Raw genomic sequence first — 18,198 nt, 5'->3', positions numbered from 1 at the left:
CCTTATACCTGAATAAGGAAAGGGGCTAGAAGCTTACCTTTTTAATAAAAGCTGGGAATTCAGAGAACTTGACAGTCTAATTGTTATGTTATAACACCATAACAATAAGACAGTTACTGATTTAAAAAACAAAAACGCTACAGGTAGCATGGGGTGTGTGTGGCCAACTTGAGGGACCAGAAAGAGACAGGGAAATGCACCAATCAGAACCCCCATTGCTGCCCTGTATCAGCAGCTGCAACAGAGAAACCACACAAGCCTATCCCCATTTGAAAACACCAGTTAGCCTATAGACGCACACGGCCATATTCTGTTTCAGAGTCCATGCTTGCCCATGGAATCTGTGGACATATCAAAACCTCATACGGATCCTTCTTCTTGCATACCTATCTAATACCTTCTCTCTTTCTCTTCCAGAGATGTCCTTGTTTCGTAGGCTCCCCTAGATCCGAATCTGACAGATCGGGATTGTCTTTTCCCCTCCGGAGCTACACCCCAGTCTCTGGGTGGTCAAGGGGACTCATCCGGGGACGGCACGATGTCCTGTTTCTCACTCCAAGTCCTGTTGGCACTGCTCCTGCAGGGGTCGCTGACTGGCGCTCACACCTGCCCCCCACAATGCGTCTGTGAGACTCGTCCATGGTTCACCCCCCAGTCCGTCTACCACGAGGCCCGCACAGTGGATTGCAACGACCTGCTGCTAACTCACGTGCCCAGCAATCTCTCCTCGGACACGCAGGTCCTTCTGCTGCAGAGCAACAAGATATCCAAAGTCAACGGGGAGCTTCAGCATCTGTCCAATCTGACGGAGCTCGACCTCTCACAGAACCACTTTTCCAGAATTAGCGACGCTGGATTGGCTAATCTCTCCCGCCTCATTACTCTTTACTTAGAGGAAAACCAGGTGGAGGAGCTGCCCGACCACTGCTTGAGTGATCTATCTTCTCTCGAGGAACTTTATATAAACCACAACCGCATCTCCTCCATCGAGTCCTTGGCGTTTGCCGGTTTGACCAGTCTGCTCCGGCTACACCTCAATGCCAATCGTCTCCGTGCCATCGACCACCGCTGGTTCCTCTCCCTCCCCAACTTGGAGATCCTTATGATTGGAGAGAACCCCATCTCCCAACTACACACCGGTAGCTTCCGGCCGCTGGGACGACTTCACAGCCTCGTCTTGGCCGGGATGGAGCTCAGGGAGGTCCCCTCTGACGCTTTCGAAGGGCTGGACTATCTGGAGAGCTTGTCATTCTTTGATAATCACCTGACACACGTCCCCACCGGGGCCCTGAAAAGTCTGCCTCTCTTGAAGTTCCTGGATCTCAACAAGAACCCTATTGCAGAGGTACAGGCAGGGGACTTCCAGGACATGCTGCACTTGGAGGAATTGAGCCTCAACAGCATGGAGGAACTGACGGGCATTCACAAAGGCGCTTTCGAGAACCTCCCAGAGCTGGCCAAACTTGAACTGTGCAACAATCCGCGTCTCTCGTATTTGCATCCCGGTGCATTCGAGGAGGTGCCTGCTCTTCGCACGTTGCTCGCTAGCAATGCAGCCCTCAGTCTCCTCCCACTAGGGGTGAGAGATGCCTTGCCCGCTTTGGCTGAGCTCAGTCTTTATGGGAACCCGCTGCGCTGCGACTGCCCAGAGGCCTGGCAACCATTAGCCACAGGGGCCATACGGTTGATTGAGTCCCCAAGCACTCTCTGCACCTCACCTCCGATGGCTGCCGGGCAACAACTCCAAGAAGTCCTGAAAAACAGCATGGTAGGAGCTTGCTTGCCAGATATCTCCTCCAAGGGTCTCCCCGAACAGCTGGAGGTACCCTCGGGCTCGACAGTAGCTTTGGATTGCCAGGTCAGCTCAGAACCCCCAGCACAACTCCACTGGATAGCACCTTCTGGGGAAAAAGTGACCACGGGGACAGGGAAGCTGCACCTGAGGGTAGGGGGGACCCTAGAGATCAGCCCGATCAGCCCAGGAGACTCCGGAATCTACACTTGCGTGGCATGGAATGGACTGGGCTCTACCAGCCGCAGCGTGGCAGTGGCCGTGATCAGCGAAAGACCCATCACCCCTGCCAGGCTGCTGGTCCTCGCGAAGAAGGTGCAGTCCCATTTTGTGGTGGTGGAGTGGATGATGGCCTTCTCAGACGGGCAGGGGAATGAGAGGAGCGGTGTGTCAGCAACCCCCCAGCCACCTCCTCCTTCGCCATGGTCCTCGGCCACCATGCGCATCCATAACACCCACCTGAGCTACACAGCGCGGGTCCCGGTGGGTATCCGTGAATTCAATCTCACGCACTTGCAGCCAGCCACCCGTTATGAGATTTGCCTCACCGTGATGTCCTCTGTCCCTAAGTCCTCAGAGGCTGGTGGTTACACCGATGTTCCCCCATCCTTGGCCGTCTCCACGGGCTCTTTGGCATCTCCCACGAGTCCTTTCGAAACAGTCTTGGCAACCACTGGTGCTTCTCTTGGCTCGCTGGCAGCTCCCAAACGCTCTTCAGCATCTCCCGGGGGCCACTTGGCAGCTATGCTTTCCTTAGCAACTTCCAGAAGCTCCTCGGCTTCTCCGACTGACCCCTTGACAATCTCCACCTTCCCTCCGCCCCTTCCACACCTGCCTCGCGTGCAGCGCTCTTGCCTCAACGTCACCACCAAAGAAGCTTCGCTCTCTGTGGAACTAATGGGCGGGTGGGCTGGTGGCGCAGCCCTGGCTGCGGTGACCGGCTCCTTGCTAGCAGCCCTGAGCGCTGTGCTCCTGCTCCTCTACGCCTCGCGGTGGCTCAAGGAGAAAGGATGCCGCCACTCGCTAAAGAAATACATGCAGCACGCGGCCGCCATTCCACTCAATGAGGTCTATCCACCCCTGATCAGCTTGTGGGATGCTGAGGGAGACCCCCCTATGCCAATGGCGCCACTTTCACAACTGGCTGCGCCCATGCGGCCGCCCACACCTCCCGCCACAGTAGGACACGCTCTTCTGCTGTCACCCCCTCCTGGTCCGATTGATACTTCCAAGACCTATCTATGGCAACAGCCATGAACGAGATACGAGATGGGCAGGCCCACGCACCTCTGACTCCGGCCAATGGCAGGAAACCTCCCCTCCCCACAGATTTTAGGGTATAGGAGTGGGGTTCCAGGCCTTCCCGACCCTTGTCCTTGCCTTCCACATTAGCCCCTTGCACACCCAAGCGCACCACCACATAGAGAGCCCCATTATTGGGGGGGGGGGTTAGCCAAGGCCTCACTGTGTAGTTGTAGCCAAATCGGGAGGGGAGTATCCGGCTGATGACAGGACCCCTGGGACAGTGTAGCCCCTGGGGGGCAAGAAAACAAAAAAAGTTTTGAATAAAGTTGTTGAGTTGGAGAATGCGGAGAGTGTTTTGGACGTATTCCTTGGGGAGAGAGTACGGAAACAGCCACGGGGGGAAACCAGCCTGGCAGAGTAATGGAATTAATGCATTTTACCCCAGAGTGAACACACATTGCTGATTCGAAACAAACCAAAAAAGCTGAGATACTCCCCTCTAGTGGTCATTTGAGAAGTAGCCGGCCAAGTTCTCTCGCGGGGCTGCAGGCTCGTTAAAAAAATGGTACATGGTCACAGGCCTGTGCAGGAGTCACATAGGATTGCCAACCACCAGGTGGTGCCTGGAGATCTCACGCTATTACAACAGATCTCCAGGCAACAGAGATCAGTTCCCCTGGAGAAAATGGCCACTTTGGCAATTGGACTCTACGGCATTGAAGTCCCTCCCCTCCCCAAACCATGCCCTCCTCAGGCTCTGCCCCGAAAACCTCACGCTGGTGGTGAAGAGGAACCTGGCAACCCTAGAGTCCCATGCTTTGACCTGAAATCCTTCCCTCTAATCCCAGACATGTGTGGAAGGGCTGACGCAGTTTACAAGAAAGGGCTGCAATCTGGATAGCCCCCCCCCCAGGCTAGCCTGGTTCTGAGGAACTAAGAAGGGTCGGCCCTGGTTAGTACGTGGATGGGAGATAGGGTCATCAACCACCAGATGGTGGCTGCAGATCTCCCACTATTACAACTGATCTCCAGGCAACGAACATCAGTTCACCTGGAGAAAATGGCCGCTTTGGCAATTGGACTCTATGACATTGAAGTCCCTCCCCTCTCCAAACTCCGCCCTCCTCGGGCTCAACCCCTCATATCTCCAGGTATTTCCCAACCCAGAGCTGGCGACCCTAATGGGAGACCACCACGGAAGTCCAGGGCTGCTACACAGAGGCAGGCAACGGCAAACCACCTCTGTTCATCTCTTGCCTTGGAAACCCTACGGGGTCACCAGTCAGCTGTAACTTGATGGCGCTTTCCACCACCACATCACATATCCTAGTCTGGGGTGCCATAGCAGTTAAAACAGGCTCTGGAGCTAAGAAGAAGAAGAAGAGTTGGTTTTTATACCCTGATTTTCTCCACTTTTAATGAGTCTCAAACCGGCTTACAATCGCCTTCCCTTCCTCTCCCCACGACAGACACCTTGTGAGGTAGGTGGGGCTGAGAGAGTTCAGAGCGAATGGTGAGTGGCCCAAGGTGACCCAGATGGCTTCATGTGTAGGAGTGGGGAAACCAACACGGTTCACCAGATTAGAGTCAGCCGCTCATGTGGAGGAGTGGGGAATCAAACCCGGTTCACCAGATTAGAGTTCACTGCTCTTAACCACTACACCATGCTGGCTAAACCTGGCCCAGTCCTGATTAAGCCCTCAACCTGTCCTATGTCTTGCTGAATTCTGGATAAGCCCAACCAAACCCCAGTGCTATCTTTGCCTGAACAGGGTGGAGGTTTTCAGCAACCAGACATACCTCTACCTTATCAATATGTAGTGTTGGGAATTACTTGGAGAGTAGGGGAAGGTGGCATGGTATAGCCCAATCTCGTCAGATCCTGGAAGCCAAGCAGGGTCTGTACTTGGAAGGGAGACCTCCAAAGAAGACTCTGCAGAAAAAGGCAATGGCAAACCACCTCTGTTTCTCATTTGCCTTGAAAGCCCCTTGCTGGGGTTGCCATAAGTCATCTGCGACTTGACAGGACTTTACACACACACACATATACACAATAGGGTTGTGCAAAAAAAATTGGTAAATTTTGGGTTCAGGTTTGTTGGGCCTGATTTTTGGGGGGTAAACACAGAATAAACTGAATACCCATACCAGTAAATATGGGCATTTGGCTTATTTCTGGGTTTACCCAAAAAATTCGGGCCCATTATAGTCTATCCAGATTTTTTTTGAAGCTCCTGTGGGGGCATTTTCGGAGGTAGTCACCAAATTAGCAGTGTGTCTGCAAGGGAGTCTCCTTAGACGGTCACCGAAGTTTGGTGAACTTTGGGACACAAGGTCCAATTTTATGGGCAGCAAAGGGATCGCCCCTATCCAGGCATTTGCGAGCCAAGCTTTCCATTGGTTTTCAGGTTCAGAAGTTCAGCATTGCTGAGGACTGGTGGATGTAGCCGATTGGCAGGCTGGTGCCTCAGAGTCTGGAGGCTCCCTTCGTATCTGGGGCGCATCACATCTAAATTAGCTTCCAAACTGAGGGAAACGGCTTAAATGCAAGAAAAATAAGGCACAGAAAACATTTCTTTTGGTGGCAAATGACATCCTGTGAACAGTCCTTTATTATAGTCATCAAAAATCTGATTTCAAAAGATGGTCACGGTGTGGGGAAACAAAGCCTCTACTCGGGGCGAGCTTCAGTTTAAGAGCAGGTTTTCTGGGGGGGATGATATCGGAGCCAGCTGAAGTCTCAACCACAAGGGCTGTTCCTTAGGAGACTGCTCGTCCGCGTGGGTGAGGGAGTCTCCTTCGGAAGCCTGGTGGTGTGAGCAGCTGTTGAAACCGGTTCTTTTTAGTTGGAGGGTATATCCCTCCAGAAGTGACTGGGTGAGTCCTGTCTTTTAGATAACCTTTATGCTTGATCCAGATTAATCCACAGAAAGGTGATGTTTGGTCAGACCAAATTAACTACACGACCCCTACCTCAAAAGGACCCCAACTATGGGGCTCTAACAAAACAAGTCAAAAGTTAGAAAAATGGGAGAAAGCATCTGAGCAAAGGTAAATAGCCAAACCCAAAAAAGCCGAATAATAATTATTATAATTATTCGGCTTTTTTCGGGAATTGCCTATTCGGCTTCGGGCAGATTCCCAGGTTTTGGTATTTGTTCTACCCGAAACCCGAATATGGCTGAAATGGCTAATTTCGGGTTTATTTTCGGTCCGGGTATATCAATATGCACAACCCTAACAAACACAAAGAGGCAGGACTTTTTCCCCTTTCCAATTAGCAGCCTTACCACAAATGGAAAATGGGAGAACTAAATATTTTAATTAATAAATAACATTTATCCCCAAGAGGCACCAGGGCTGGGACCTCCAGGGAGCTATGCTCTCCACTTGGAAATAGGGTTGCCAACCTCCAGGTGGGGCCTGGAGATTTCCTGGAATGACAACTGGTGTCCAGACGATAGAAATCAATTTCCCTGGAGAAAGTGGCTGCTTTGGAGGGTGGACTCTAAGGCACTACACCGGCTGAGGTCCCTCCCCTGGCTCCCCCCCACAAATAGGGTTGCCAGCTGCAAGTTGGAAAATACCTGGAGATTTTTCAGGTGGAGCCTAAGGAAGGCGGGGTTTGGGGAAGGGAAAGACTTCAGTGCCATCGGGTCCAATTGCCAAAGTGGCCATTTTCTCCAGGGGAACTGATCTCTATCACCTGGAGATCAGTTGCAGTAGTGGGAGATCTCAAGCTACTACACATGAAGCTGCCTTCTACTGAATCAGACCCTTGGTCCATCAAAGTCAGTATTGTCTACTCAGACCGGCAGCGGCTCTCCAGGGTCTCAGGCAGAGTTCTTTCACATCTCCTGCTTGCCTAGTCCCTTTAACTGGAGATACCAAAGATTGAACCTGGGACCTTCTGCATACTACCTGGAGGTTGGCAACCCTCCCCAAATCGGCAGGAATTTCCCAACCCAGAGTTGGCAACCCTCCTGGAAAGCTTGCCCCCTGATCACAGCCACATGCGGAAGGAGCTGGCCACATTGCTACGCCAGCTCCCAAAAGAGTACCCTCCTAGCAGGAGAGTTTACAGGAGAACTGAGAATTCGGAGCTAGGAGGAAGGAGGGAGCCAGGAGAGTAGCAAGTTTTTTTCATCTCTGCTGCCAAATTTGGCATCCGCCCACACAGCCCGCCAACACCGGCACAGGCCAGAAATATATACGCATGAATTAAAGAACAAAGAAACGAGTGCAGCAGCGACTGTGAATTTGTGCTCATTTCGAAAGCGAGAAGCTAATGAGCCTCTGAGGAACGGAAGGGGAGGAGGAGCAAGAACCCCCCCCCCACAAAGCAGGCTTAGAATGGCCAACTTTTTCCTGTTCTGTGCCGGCTCCTCTCCTGCGAACAATGGCACGATAAGCAGAAATTCAACAGTTGAAGGGCTCAAGTTTGGCGATCCTAATGAAGCCTAATACTAAACTCTGTAGGCCCAGGTGTCCCCAACGTGGTGCCTGTGGGGGCCATGGTATCCACCAACACCTTTCCCAGTGCCCGCCAAGTGCTGCAGAAAGTGGGCAGGGGCTAGGTAGCGCTTTTGCTCAGCAGGGATGCTGGTTGGCTGGGCAGATAAAAAGGTGTCCTGTTAAATACAGCTTCGGCCTGAAATGCTGAAGAGCTACTATTAGTGGGGTTGCCAACCTCCAGGGGGTGGCTGGAGATCTTCCACTGTTCTATCCGATCTCCAAGTGACAGAGATCAGTTCACCTGGAGAAAAGGGCCGCTTTGGCAATTGGACTCTATGGCATTGAAGTCCCTCCCTTCCCCAAACCCTGCCCTCCTCAGGCTCCACCCCCAAAATCTCCTGGTATTTCCAAACCCAGAGCTGGGCAACCCTTACTATTAGAATTCTATATAACCTTGCTTTCTGACATTTTGTGTTTTCTCCTCCTGCGGCAGCCGTTTTGTGATTGTGACCACGGCTTTGTGTCTAGGGTTGCCAGGTCCCTCTACGCCACCAGCAGGAGGTTCTTGGGGCAGAGCTTGAAGAGGGCGGGGTTTGGGAAGGGAGGGGAGGGACTTCAATGCCATAGAGTCCAAAACTGCCAAAGCGGCCATTTTCTCCAGGTGAACTGATCTCTATCAGCCGGAGATTAGTTGTAATAGCAGGAGATTTCCAACTAGTACCTGGAAGTCGGCAACCTTACCTGTGTCAGAATTCCAAAAGTGGCCACGGGCTCAAAAAAGTTGGGGACCCCTGGTGTAGGCAACAGAAGTGATGAGGATTTCATGGGGGAAGAGGTGAACCATGAATGTTGGGTAAAAAAAAAAAAAAGAGCAGGTAAGAAAATACAGGATTTATCCCCATGTAGAGGGAGTTCAATCCCCAGCATCTCCAGTTAATGGGACTAGGCAAGTAGGTGATGTGAAAGACCTCTGCCTGAGACCCTGGAGAGCTGCTGCCAGTCTGAGTAGACAATACTGACCTTGATGGACCAAGGGTCTGATTCAGTAGAAGGCAGCTTCATGTGTTCAGATCTCCGGTGATCAGTCAGAAGCCTGCTGGGCAAAAGTCCCATATGGCTGCACTCACTTTCTAAAAATGGTCAGCAGGCACCGCGGCACCCATGGGCACCACGCTGGGGACCAGTGATGTAGATGGCCCCCTGAATTGGCCTACTTTGCAAGGGTTGTAAATACAAAGGTAAGGCTTCCAATTGGTTGAATGTATGATGCTGCCTTACATTGAATCAGAACATCGGTCTATCTCACTCGGCGTTGTCTACTCTCACTGGAACGACCTCTCCAGTGTCTCTGGTGGAGGTTCTTTCACGTCATCTTCTACTTGGCCCTTTTAACTGGAGATGCTGAGGATTGAACCTGGGACCTTCTGTAAGCAAAGCAGAGGCTCTACCACAGAGCTAGAGCCTCTACCCTAAAAGTAGAAGTGGAGAGCCAGTGTGGTGTAGTGGTTAAGAGCGATGGACTCTAATCTGGAGAGCCGGATTTGATTCCCCACTCCTCATGAGCGGCGGACTCTAATCTGGAGAACCGGGTCTGATTCCCCACTCCTCCACATGAGCTGCGGAGACGAATCTGGTGAACTGGGTTGGTTTTCCCACTCCTCCACACGAAGCCAGCTGGGTGATCTTGGGCTAGTCACAGCTCTTAGAGTTCTCTCAGCCCCACCTGGTATCTGTGGTAGTGGAAAGTGTCATTGAGTCACAGCCAACTGATGGTAAGGCAAGAGACAGTCAGAGGTGGTTTGCCATTGCCTTCCTCTGTGTATCAGCCCTGGACTGCCTTGGTGGTCTCCCATCCAAATGCTAACCAGGACCAACTCTGCTTAGCTTCTAAGATCTGATGAGATCGGGCTAGCCTGGGCCATCTCAGCTCCAGTGTAATCTGTTACAACTCATCTTGGATGTGTCTTTGGTCTACCTTAACACTCTCCCCTGGTGTCGCATAGGGTGTCCAGCCAGCGTGGTGTAGTGGTTAAGAGCGGTGGTTTGGAGCGGTGGACACTGATCTGGAGAACCTGGTCTGATTCCCCACTCCTCCACATGAGCAGCAGAGGCTAATCTGGTGAACCGGGTTACTTTCCCCACTCCTCCACACGAAGCCAGCTGGGTGACCTTGGGCTAGTCACAGCTCTCTTAGAGCTCTCTCAGCCCCACCTACCTCACAGGGTATCTGTTGTGGGGAGGGGAAGGTGACTGTAAGCCAGTTTGATTCTTCCTTAAGTGGTAGAGAAACTCGACATATAAAAACCAACTCCTACTCCTCTTGAAGACTGGTTCACTTGTGCCAAATGTACCTTTCTGATCCCAACTGTGACTACAGTTATTTAAAGGGTCCATTGCCTCCCTCTGACATTTTTATCATTTCTATTGAAGTTAGCGCACTGATGCATACCTTATGAGATGCAGCAAGTCCCTCTGGAGCAAACTAACTGAGAATTAACAGGATTTACTTCCTCCTAGCAAATGTGTTTAGGAGCAGAAAGTTCTCGGCTTCAAAGGTGGGAAATCGATGCCGCAACCTTTGCCAGCACTTGAAACCAAAAATATCCAGTTCCTGGATGGGCCCCGTGGGCAGAAGCCAACAGTCTTTGAAGCTCTGGGAGTGAAACCTGGTCGACAATTGTCCATTCACCGAGAGTGAAAAGCTTAAATTCTAACACAAGAATATAAGAAAAGCCCTGCTGGATCAGACCAAGGTCCATCAAGTCCAGCAGTCTGTTCACACAGTGACCAACCAGGGGCCTCTAGGAAGCCACAAACAAGACGAGTGCAGCAGCACCATCCTGCCTGCGTTCCTCCGCACCCAAAATTATAGGCATGCTCCTCTGATCCTGGAGAGAATAGGTATGCATCATGACTACTATGTTTTTACTAGTATCCATGAATACCCCTCTCCTCCATGAACATGTCCACTCCCCTCTTCAAGCCTTCCAAGTTGACAGCCATCACCACATCACAATTTAACTATGCGTTGTGTGAAGAAATACTTCCTTTTATCTGTTTTGGATCTCTCACCCTCCCGTTTCAGCAGATGACCCCTCCTTCTAGCATTATGAGAGCGGGAGAAAAGACGATTTTTAAAAGGAGGAGGAGATGGTGTTATGCCAGCAGGCCCAAGAACCAAAAAGCAGTCAGGCCTGGTTGACTGGCAACCCTACCAAGGGCCTAGTTACACATTACTTGCAAATTCCCCCCACCCTTTGCTATTTGCTCCAGACCTTCCTGTCCCAAAGTGACATTTCCTGGTGAAAAAGAAGACTGTTTTCCCAGAGAAAGGAATGTTGGGGAAGTTGGTTAAAGACCTGTTTCCCTTCCAGTACAGCCTCAGTTATAGGGTTGCCAACCTCCAGGTACTAGCTGGAGATCTCCTGCTATTACAACTGATCTACAGCCGATAGCGATCAGTGTCCCTGGAGAAAATGGCCACTTTGGCAGTTGGACTCTATGAGATTGAAGTCCCTCCCTTCCCCAAACCTCACCCTCCTCAGGCTTTACCCCCAAAACCTCCTGCTGGTAGTGAAGAGGGACTTGGTAACCCTACTCAGTTATAGGGAGAAATAAGTTATTCAAAGGTGGTTCAGGTTGTGTATTGTGGTGCCGCGCACTTACGGTTTCAGTCCGATGAGGGAAGTGGGAAGGGGAGTGAGTCGGAAGATAAGTGACCGACAGCCACATTGACCAACCAGTAGAGTCCATTACCGATCTCACCACCGAAGAGGACTGTGCTGATAGGTTTCCACGAACAGTGTTTCTGCCACTCACTGGGGCATTTATGCATGGGTACTGTCACTCACGTTCACCCACGGTCTGTCTTGGTTGTTCCTTGGATTTATGCATGAGTTTTCCGTCCATTTGAGATGACCTCGTTGCCAGCCCTCACAGATCCCGGGACTTCCCATTCCTCTGTTAACCCGATTCTTCCTTCTCCCCTGAGCACAGCCTGGGTGAAATCCCCGTGCAGAAGGCAAAGCGGGGGACACACAAGCTTGATTTCTCTCACAGCCAATTACAAAGCAGTGTGTAAAGAGGCGGGGGTTCAAATGCTTCCTGCTTCCTCGGAGCTCTTTCTGAGCAGAAGAAAGGCTTTTTAAAACCGAGGTTTGGATTTCTCCACCCCCTTCCTTTCAGATTGATCCATTTTTTGTTTTTGTTTCAGATCCATTTTTTTTTCTTCTTAAAATGCTTTTTTATGCAGCAATTGGGTTTTTTGGGGGGAATTTTCTCTCACAGTAAGCTCTACAAAGTAAGCCAACTACAAAGCAGCATTTCAAGGGGCGGGGACTTGAGCTTGGAGACTCTGGTGCATAGATTCCCAACAGGGAAGTGCCGATCCAGCAAGCAACGAGCCTCAGGTAAAACTCCCAGGCAAAAACGACCACTGGTCTGCCGAGGAGTATTTTCTGGATCTTCTAACTCTTTGCTCATGTGAACTACCATACATGCATGTATTTTCTGCAAATTAGGGAAGGCAGCATTTAACCCTTCTCCTGTTTAGCGTGTTTTCCCTAAACACACTTCCCCCTTTTTTTGCTGTCAAGTCACAGCTGACTTATGGTGACCCAGTAGGGTTTTCAAGGCAGGAGACGTTGAGAGGTGGTTTGCCATTGCCTGCCTCCAGATCACTCCCCTGGTATTCCATGGATGTCTCCCATCCGAATACCAGCCAGGGTCGACCCTGCTTAGCTTCTGCGATCTGGCAAGATCAGGCTAGCCACTTTTACAATATTTGCACAAACAGAAATGGCTTAGGGATTATTTTTCCTCAAAATGAATTGTTGATAAGGTCACCTGTCCGCTTGTACCAAGCAACAATGGCTCCCGGTCTTGCCCAAGACTTGACCGCAGTCCCCCGCTCCAATATTGCGCATGCACACCTGAGTATAAATCCACAGTAGATCAACAGTGTAGTGCTAAGCACAGCCACACTCTTCTACAACCGCTGAAGTCCATGGGCTTAGAAGGATATAACATTGCTTAGGACTGTGCACTCAGGCTTCTGGTTAACCACACAGGCCCACACACAAGTGTTGTATGTGCACACACATGCGCGCGCACCCTCCCCCCCCTCACAGGAAATTGGTCTTAATGTAAAATATACTTCTCCAACCACATCGGCTTACATGACGCAATAGAGAAAGAGGAGTCCGAAGGGTAACGGAACCCCAAACGAGTGGAAGAAAGAGTCAGCGATAGAAAGGATTTTGTTGAAAAATAAATTTATTTACAGGGCAGGATCCCAGAGAGATTCATCATAAAAAATAAAACAGGATCCAAGCCCCAGTACAGAGGTAACCAGACAGGGAAAGTTCCTCATCACCCCTGACTCAGGGACCACAACCAAGCCAACACTGGAGAAGATCGGGGTCGAGGAGTCCACTGTAGATCTACTTCAACAATCTCGCCGGAGCCAGAATCTACTTCTGGCATCAATGTGGAATCCCCAGATTTTGCCCCGCTCTTTCCGCGTGCCTCAACCAATCCCTGCCAAATTGGAGCTTCGTAGGACCCCGAGTGCCGCTGAGATAGAAAGAGAAATCCTGAAAAGCACAGACCCATCAAAACCGGCAGAGTCCCCCAAATATAAAAGGGAAGCGTGTTCAAGTGAGGAAAGCAAAGACCGAGGTCTGCAGCGCTCCCGTCTATAGAGACGGGTGAGACCAGGAGTGTCAAACTCAATTGTTACGAGGGCCGGATATGAGATAAATGTCACTTGGGTTGGGTGTGAGCTGCCTCGGCTGGCTCGCGGGCTGGATAAGAGTTCTCCAGGGGCCGGATCTGGCCCGTGGGCCTTATGTTTGACACCTCTGGCCTAGATACTTGTTATAAATCAGGTGGCATGCCCTTGGGATCAGTGACGCCAAATCTCAAACTCACAGTCTAGACTAGTAGGCAGCAGAAGGGGATGTTGGGTTGGCGGTAGGGTTGCCAGGTGGGTGATATTGGCAGGCAGTTGCCCGTCAAACCACCCAGCCGCTCCAGAGCTGGGGCCGGGTGCATGCGCACGATGACGGAACATCCGGTTTTACTCCCAGATGCGCCACATCACTGCGGCTGCTTTAACACTCGAAACCCCAACATTTGGGGGTTTGAGTGTTAAATCGGCCGTGGCGATGGGGGCGCTTTTGGAAGTAAAACTGGAAGTTCCATAATCGCAGCCCAGCCCCCTAAAACCTCCTGCCGATTGGGAGGGGGGAATCTGGCAACCCTCGTTGGAAGTGGTAGATCCACGTTAAAATTATATACATCTGTAATTGTATATATGTGTATATATATGCCCACAGCAGGGGCATTTTAAATTCTGTTTGGGGGAAATCCCCCATGAGGAAGCCGTTCCAGTCTGACCCAGGTAAGGGCTGAAGCAGACTTAACCCTGACTGATTCTCACCAGCGTGGAGAAAATGTAAACGGGGTAAGGAAGGAAGCAACAGAAGTGAGACATGGGAATGAAGGAGAGGAATGAGAGGGGGAAACAGTGAAGCCCTCTCCTACATGGATGTCCCTTTGCTTTCAACTTACGGTTGCCAACCTCCAGGTACTTAGTATGGAGTCGGCTAGTTAATTTCAAGTCAATCACAGACACAAAATACACCAGAACTTAACAATTTATCACATAGGTGCAAAAGTGCAGTGAAAGACTTACAACTTACAACATACAATTCTACATACAATCCTATGTTCTCAATCCTATAAGGTAACATAGGATTGTATATAGAATTGTATGTTGTAAGTTGTAAGTCTTTCACTGCACTTTTGCACCTATGTGATAAATTGTTAAGTTCTGGAGTATTTTGTGTCTGTGATTGACTTGAAATTAACTAGCTGACTCCATACTAATTTCCTGACTGTGTGTAATAGTGAGGTGGTGTATATTTTGATTGCTCAACCTCCAGGTACTAGCTGGAGATCTCCTGCTATTACAACTGATCTCAGCCGATAGAGATCAGTTCCCCTGGAGAAAATGGCCGCTTTGGCAATTGGACTCTATGGCACTGAACTCCCTCCCCTACCCAAACCCCGCCCTCCTCAGGCTCCGCTCCAAAGACCTTCCACCGGTGGAGAAGAGGGACCTGGCAACCCTATTTCAACTAGTAACATATGTTTAGGAGGAATGTATTGTCTACTCAAACCGGCAGCGGCTTGCTAGGGTCTCAGGTCGAGGTCTTTCACATCACCTACTTGCCTAGTCCTTTTAAGTGGAGATGCCGGGGATTGAACCTGGGACCTTCTGCATGTCAAGCAGATGCTCTACCACTGAGCCACACCCCTTCCAGAGCTCCTCTGGAACTCTACCCTCAAGGTGACTTGTCTGTCCCCTTCTGTTGCCGCCTTCCATCAGCAGGTGAACACCTTTTGTTTCACTTGGCATTCCCTCAGTGCTTCTCTTCTGCCTGTTCAACGTTTTAATGGCTTTTAAAAAATGTTTTTCCATTTTGTTTTTAATTGTTTTAATTATGCTTGTTCGGGGGAGGGTTGACTTGAATGGTTTTAAAATGGGGTTTTACCATGCATGGTTTTTACTATGCATGTTTTATACTGTTAGCCACTTTCATGGCCCTTGTAAGGGCAGAAAGGCGAGGTACAGATTTTGTAAATAAAAACAAATTAATAAAATAATTGGTTTATTTATTGCCTGTCCCAGTTCTGTCATGAGGAAGCTTTCCTGACTCAGCTTGGCATCCTGCTTTAATAAGGAAGCCACTGCCGCTTAATATTAGTGGCAGTTGAAGACCCAGTCGAACTGGCATGGGTAAGAACAAGAAAAGCCATGCTGGATCAGACCAAGGCCCATCAAGTCCTGCAGTCTGTTCTCACAGTGGCCAAACAGGTGCCTCTAGGAAGCCCACAAACAAGACGACTGCAGCAGCATCCTGCCTGTGTTTCATAGTACCTAATATAATAGTCATGCTCCTCTGATCCTGGAGATAATAGATATGCATCATGAATAGTATCCATGGTACCCATTTGGACTAGTAACCCTCTCCTCCATGAACATGTCCACTCCCCTCTTAAAGCCTTCCAAGTTGGCAGCCATCACCATATCCTGGGGCAGGGAGTTCCAGCATTTAACTATGCGTTGTGTGAAGAAATACTTCCTTTTATCTGTTTTGAATCTCTCACCCTCCAGCTGCAGCAGATGACCCCACGTTCTGGTACTATGAGAGAGGGAGCAAAGCTTCTCCCTGCCCACTCTGTAATTACTACTGGGTTCCACCATGATCGAGGTCTGAATAAGGTTCAGACTCAGTGGCCTGGTGGAGGCCTTCTCCCCATAGCCCCTGAAGCTCAATCCTATGTATATCTTGGTGTGCCTACATACATTGTTTTTGATGGGTTCCACCATGATACAGGTCTGAATAGGGTTCAGACTCAGTGGCCTGGTGGAGGCCTTCTCCCCATAGCCCCTGAAGCTCAAACCTATGTAGATCTTGGTGTGCCTACATACATTGTTTTTGATGGGTTCCACCATGATACAGGTCTGAATAGGGTTCAGACTCAATGGCCTGGTGGAGGCCTTCTCCCCATAGCCCCTGAAGCTCAAACCTATATAGATCTTGGTGTGCCTACATACATTGTTTTTGATGGGTTCCACCATGATACAGGTCTGAATAAGGTTCAGACTCAGTGGCCTGGTGGAGGCCTTCTCCCCATAGCCCCTGAAGCTCAATCCTATGTAGATCTTGGTGTGCCTACATACATTGTTTTTGATGGGTTCCACCATGATACAGGTCTGAATAGGGTTCAGACTCAGTGGCCTGGTGGAGGCCTTCTCCCCATAGCCCCTGAAGCTCAAACCTATGTAGATCTTGGTGTGCCTACATACATTGTTTTTGATGGGTTCCACCATGATACAGGTCTGAATAGGGTTCAGACTCAATGGCCTGGTGGAGGCCTTCTCCCCATAGCCCCTGAAGCTCAAACCTATGTAGATCTTGGTGTGCCTACATACATTGTTTTTGATGGGTTCCACCATGATACAGGTCTGAATAGGGTTCAGACTCAGTGGCCTGGTGGAGGCCTTCTCCCCATAGCCCCTGAAGCTCAAACCTATGTAGATCTTGGTGTGCCTACATACATTGTTTTTGATGGGTTCCACCATGATACAGGTCTGAATAGGGTTCAGACTCAGTGGCCTGGTGGAGGCCTTCCCCCCATAGCCCCTGGAGCTCAAACCTGTGTAGATCTTGGTGTGCCTACGTACATTGTTTTTGATGGGCTGCCAAACATCCTTAAAGGCTGTTGAGTAACGCCCAGCCCCCAGCCCCCCCACAACAGGTTGGAATCTGCCAAGGTGGAAAATGTCCACCTCGTGAACATAAAAGAATTTGGCATCACTGATCCCACTCAGCCGCCCTCGATTTACAAGACGATTGAACACAGGAAGGTAACACATTCTAGAGAATAAGTACAGGTTGAGTATTCCTTATCTGGACTGCTTGGGACCAGAAGTGGTTCGTATTTCAGATCTTTCCTTTTGGGGGGATATTTTGGAATTTTTGCATATACATAATGAGATATCTTGGGGATGGGACCCAAGTCTAAACACGAAATTCATTTACATTTTATATATGTTTTGTATGTACTTTATACACATAGCCTGAATGTAATTTTACACAGTATTTTTAAATAATTGCAATTGAACCATCCATGGCGCAGCTGAGGGCCTTTGAGTAATGCCTGCCTGCCGACTTAAAATGTCCGGTTTTCGGATCGTTCTGGATTTCGGATATCCGGATAAGGGATACTCAACCTGTTCTGTGATCTGTTGTAGACCCTCGTTGTTGTTTTTCCTTTGCCGTTTCCTCTTGAACACGCCACCGCACGGGGGGGTGGGTTTCCCTTTTGTCACATGGGTCCGCACTAAAATATGGCTACAAAAAACAGTTTCACCCCAGCGCAAAAGTTTTTTAAAAGCTGCGCAAGTTGAAGAGGGGGAGAAATAAATAAATAGGACAGCCGTGCCATTGCTCTCCCAAGTCCCCCAGGGACTTTCAAACAATCAACCCTGAAGTAAGAGTATCAGGATGGAGAGTGCAAAAAGAGGCCCGTTAGTCCTAATCAAAGAGTTTATAAAGCTACTCCGCTTGGTGCTCTCAATAAAACTGGGACAAGCCCACGGGCACCTGCGTGAGAAAGAGAGGCTCGGAGGGGCTGATTCACATGTTACAAACTCGCGATACAGATGTGTGCTGAGTTCCCACTCTGGGAACTTAATTCCCAAGCGTACGTGGGCCCAATTCAGATCACTGGGGAGAAGTGGCTTCAGCCTTCCCCCCCACAGCAACATTTTCTTGGTCTGTTGGGTGGGGGAGAAGAAGGAGAAGGAGAAAAAGAAGGAGGTTTTTATATGCCGACTTTCTCTACCTCTTAAGGGAGAATCAAACTGCCTTACAATTACCTTCCTCCCCCCACAACGGACACCCGGTGAGGTAGGTGGGTCCAAGAGAGCTGTGACTAGCCCAAGGTCACCCAGCTGGCTTCATGTGTAGGAGCAGGGAAACAAATCCAGTTCACCAGATTAGCCACCGCAGCTCATGGGGAGGAGTGGGGAATCAAACCCGGTTCTCCGGACCAGAGTCCGCCGCTCCAAACCACCGCTCTTAACCACTACACCATGCTGGCTGGCTCTATGTGTAGACATCAGAACAGCT

The 18,198-nt window shown here is 50.0% G+C and overlaps 1 protein-coding gene and 1 non-coding gene across 2 annotated transcripts; one reads left to right on the top strand and one right to left on the bottom strand.

Moving 5' to 3' along the window:
- Window positions 1-538: 538 nt before the first annotated feature.
- LOC130493523 (leucine-rich repeat neuronal protein 1-like) lies at window positions 539-3,136 on the top strand. The gene has a single exon (XM_056867283.1). The coding sequence runs from the start codon at window positions 539-541 to the stop codon at window positions 3,047-3,049; it is 2,511 nt and encodes an 836-aa protein (XP_056723261.1). The 3' UTR covers window positions 3,050-3,136.
- An 11,607-nt stretch (window positions 3,137-14,743) lies between these two features.
- TRNAV-GAC (transfer RNA valine (anticodon GAC)) lies at window positions 14,744-14,815 on the bottom strand. The gene has a single exon. It is a non-coding gene; the product is annotated as a tRNA-Val (tRNA).
- Between the last annotated feature and the right edge of the window lie 3,383 nt (window positions 14,816-18,198).

The sequence above is a fragment of the Euleptes europaea genome, chromosome 1 (assembly GCF_029931775.1).
Source record: "Euleptes europaea isolate rEulEur1 chromosome 1, rEulEur1.hap1, whole genome shotgun sequence".
Classification (NCBI taxonomy): domain Eukaryota; kingdom Metazoa; phylum Chordata; class Lepidosauria; order Squamata; family Sphaerodactylidae; genus Euleptes; species Euleptes europaea.
The sequence above is the reverse complement of the archived record's forward strand: the minus strand, read 5'-3'. Positions and strand labels throughout refer to the sequence as shown.

What these genes read in the sequence shown, in the direction of transcription:
- LOC130493523 (XM_056867283.1), top strand. Translation starts at nt 539, where the DNA reads ATGTCCTGTTTCTCACTCCAAGTCCTGTTGGCACTGCTCCTGCAGGGG.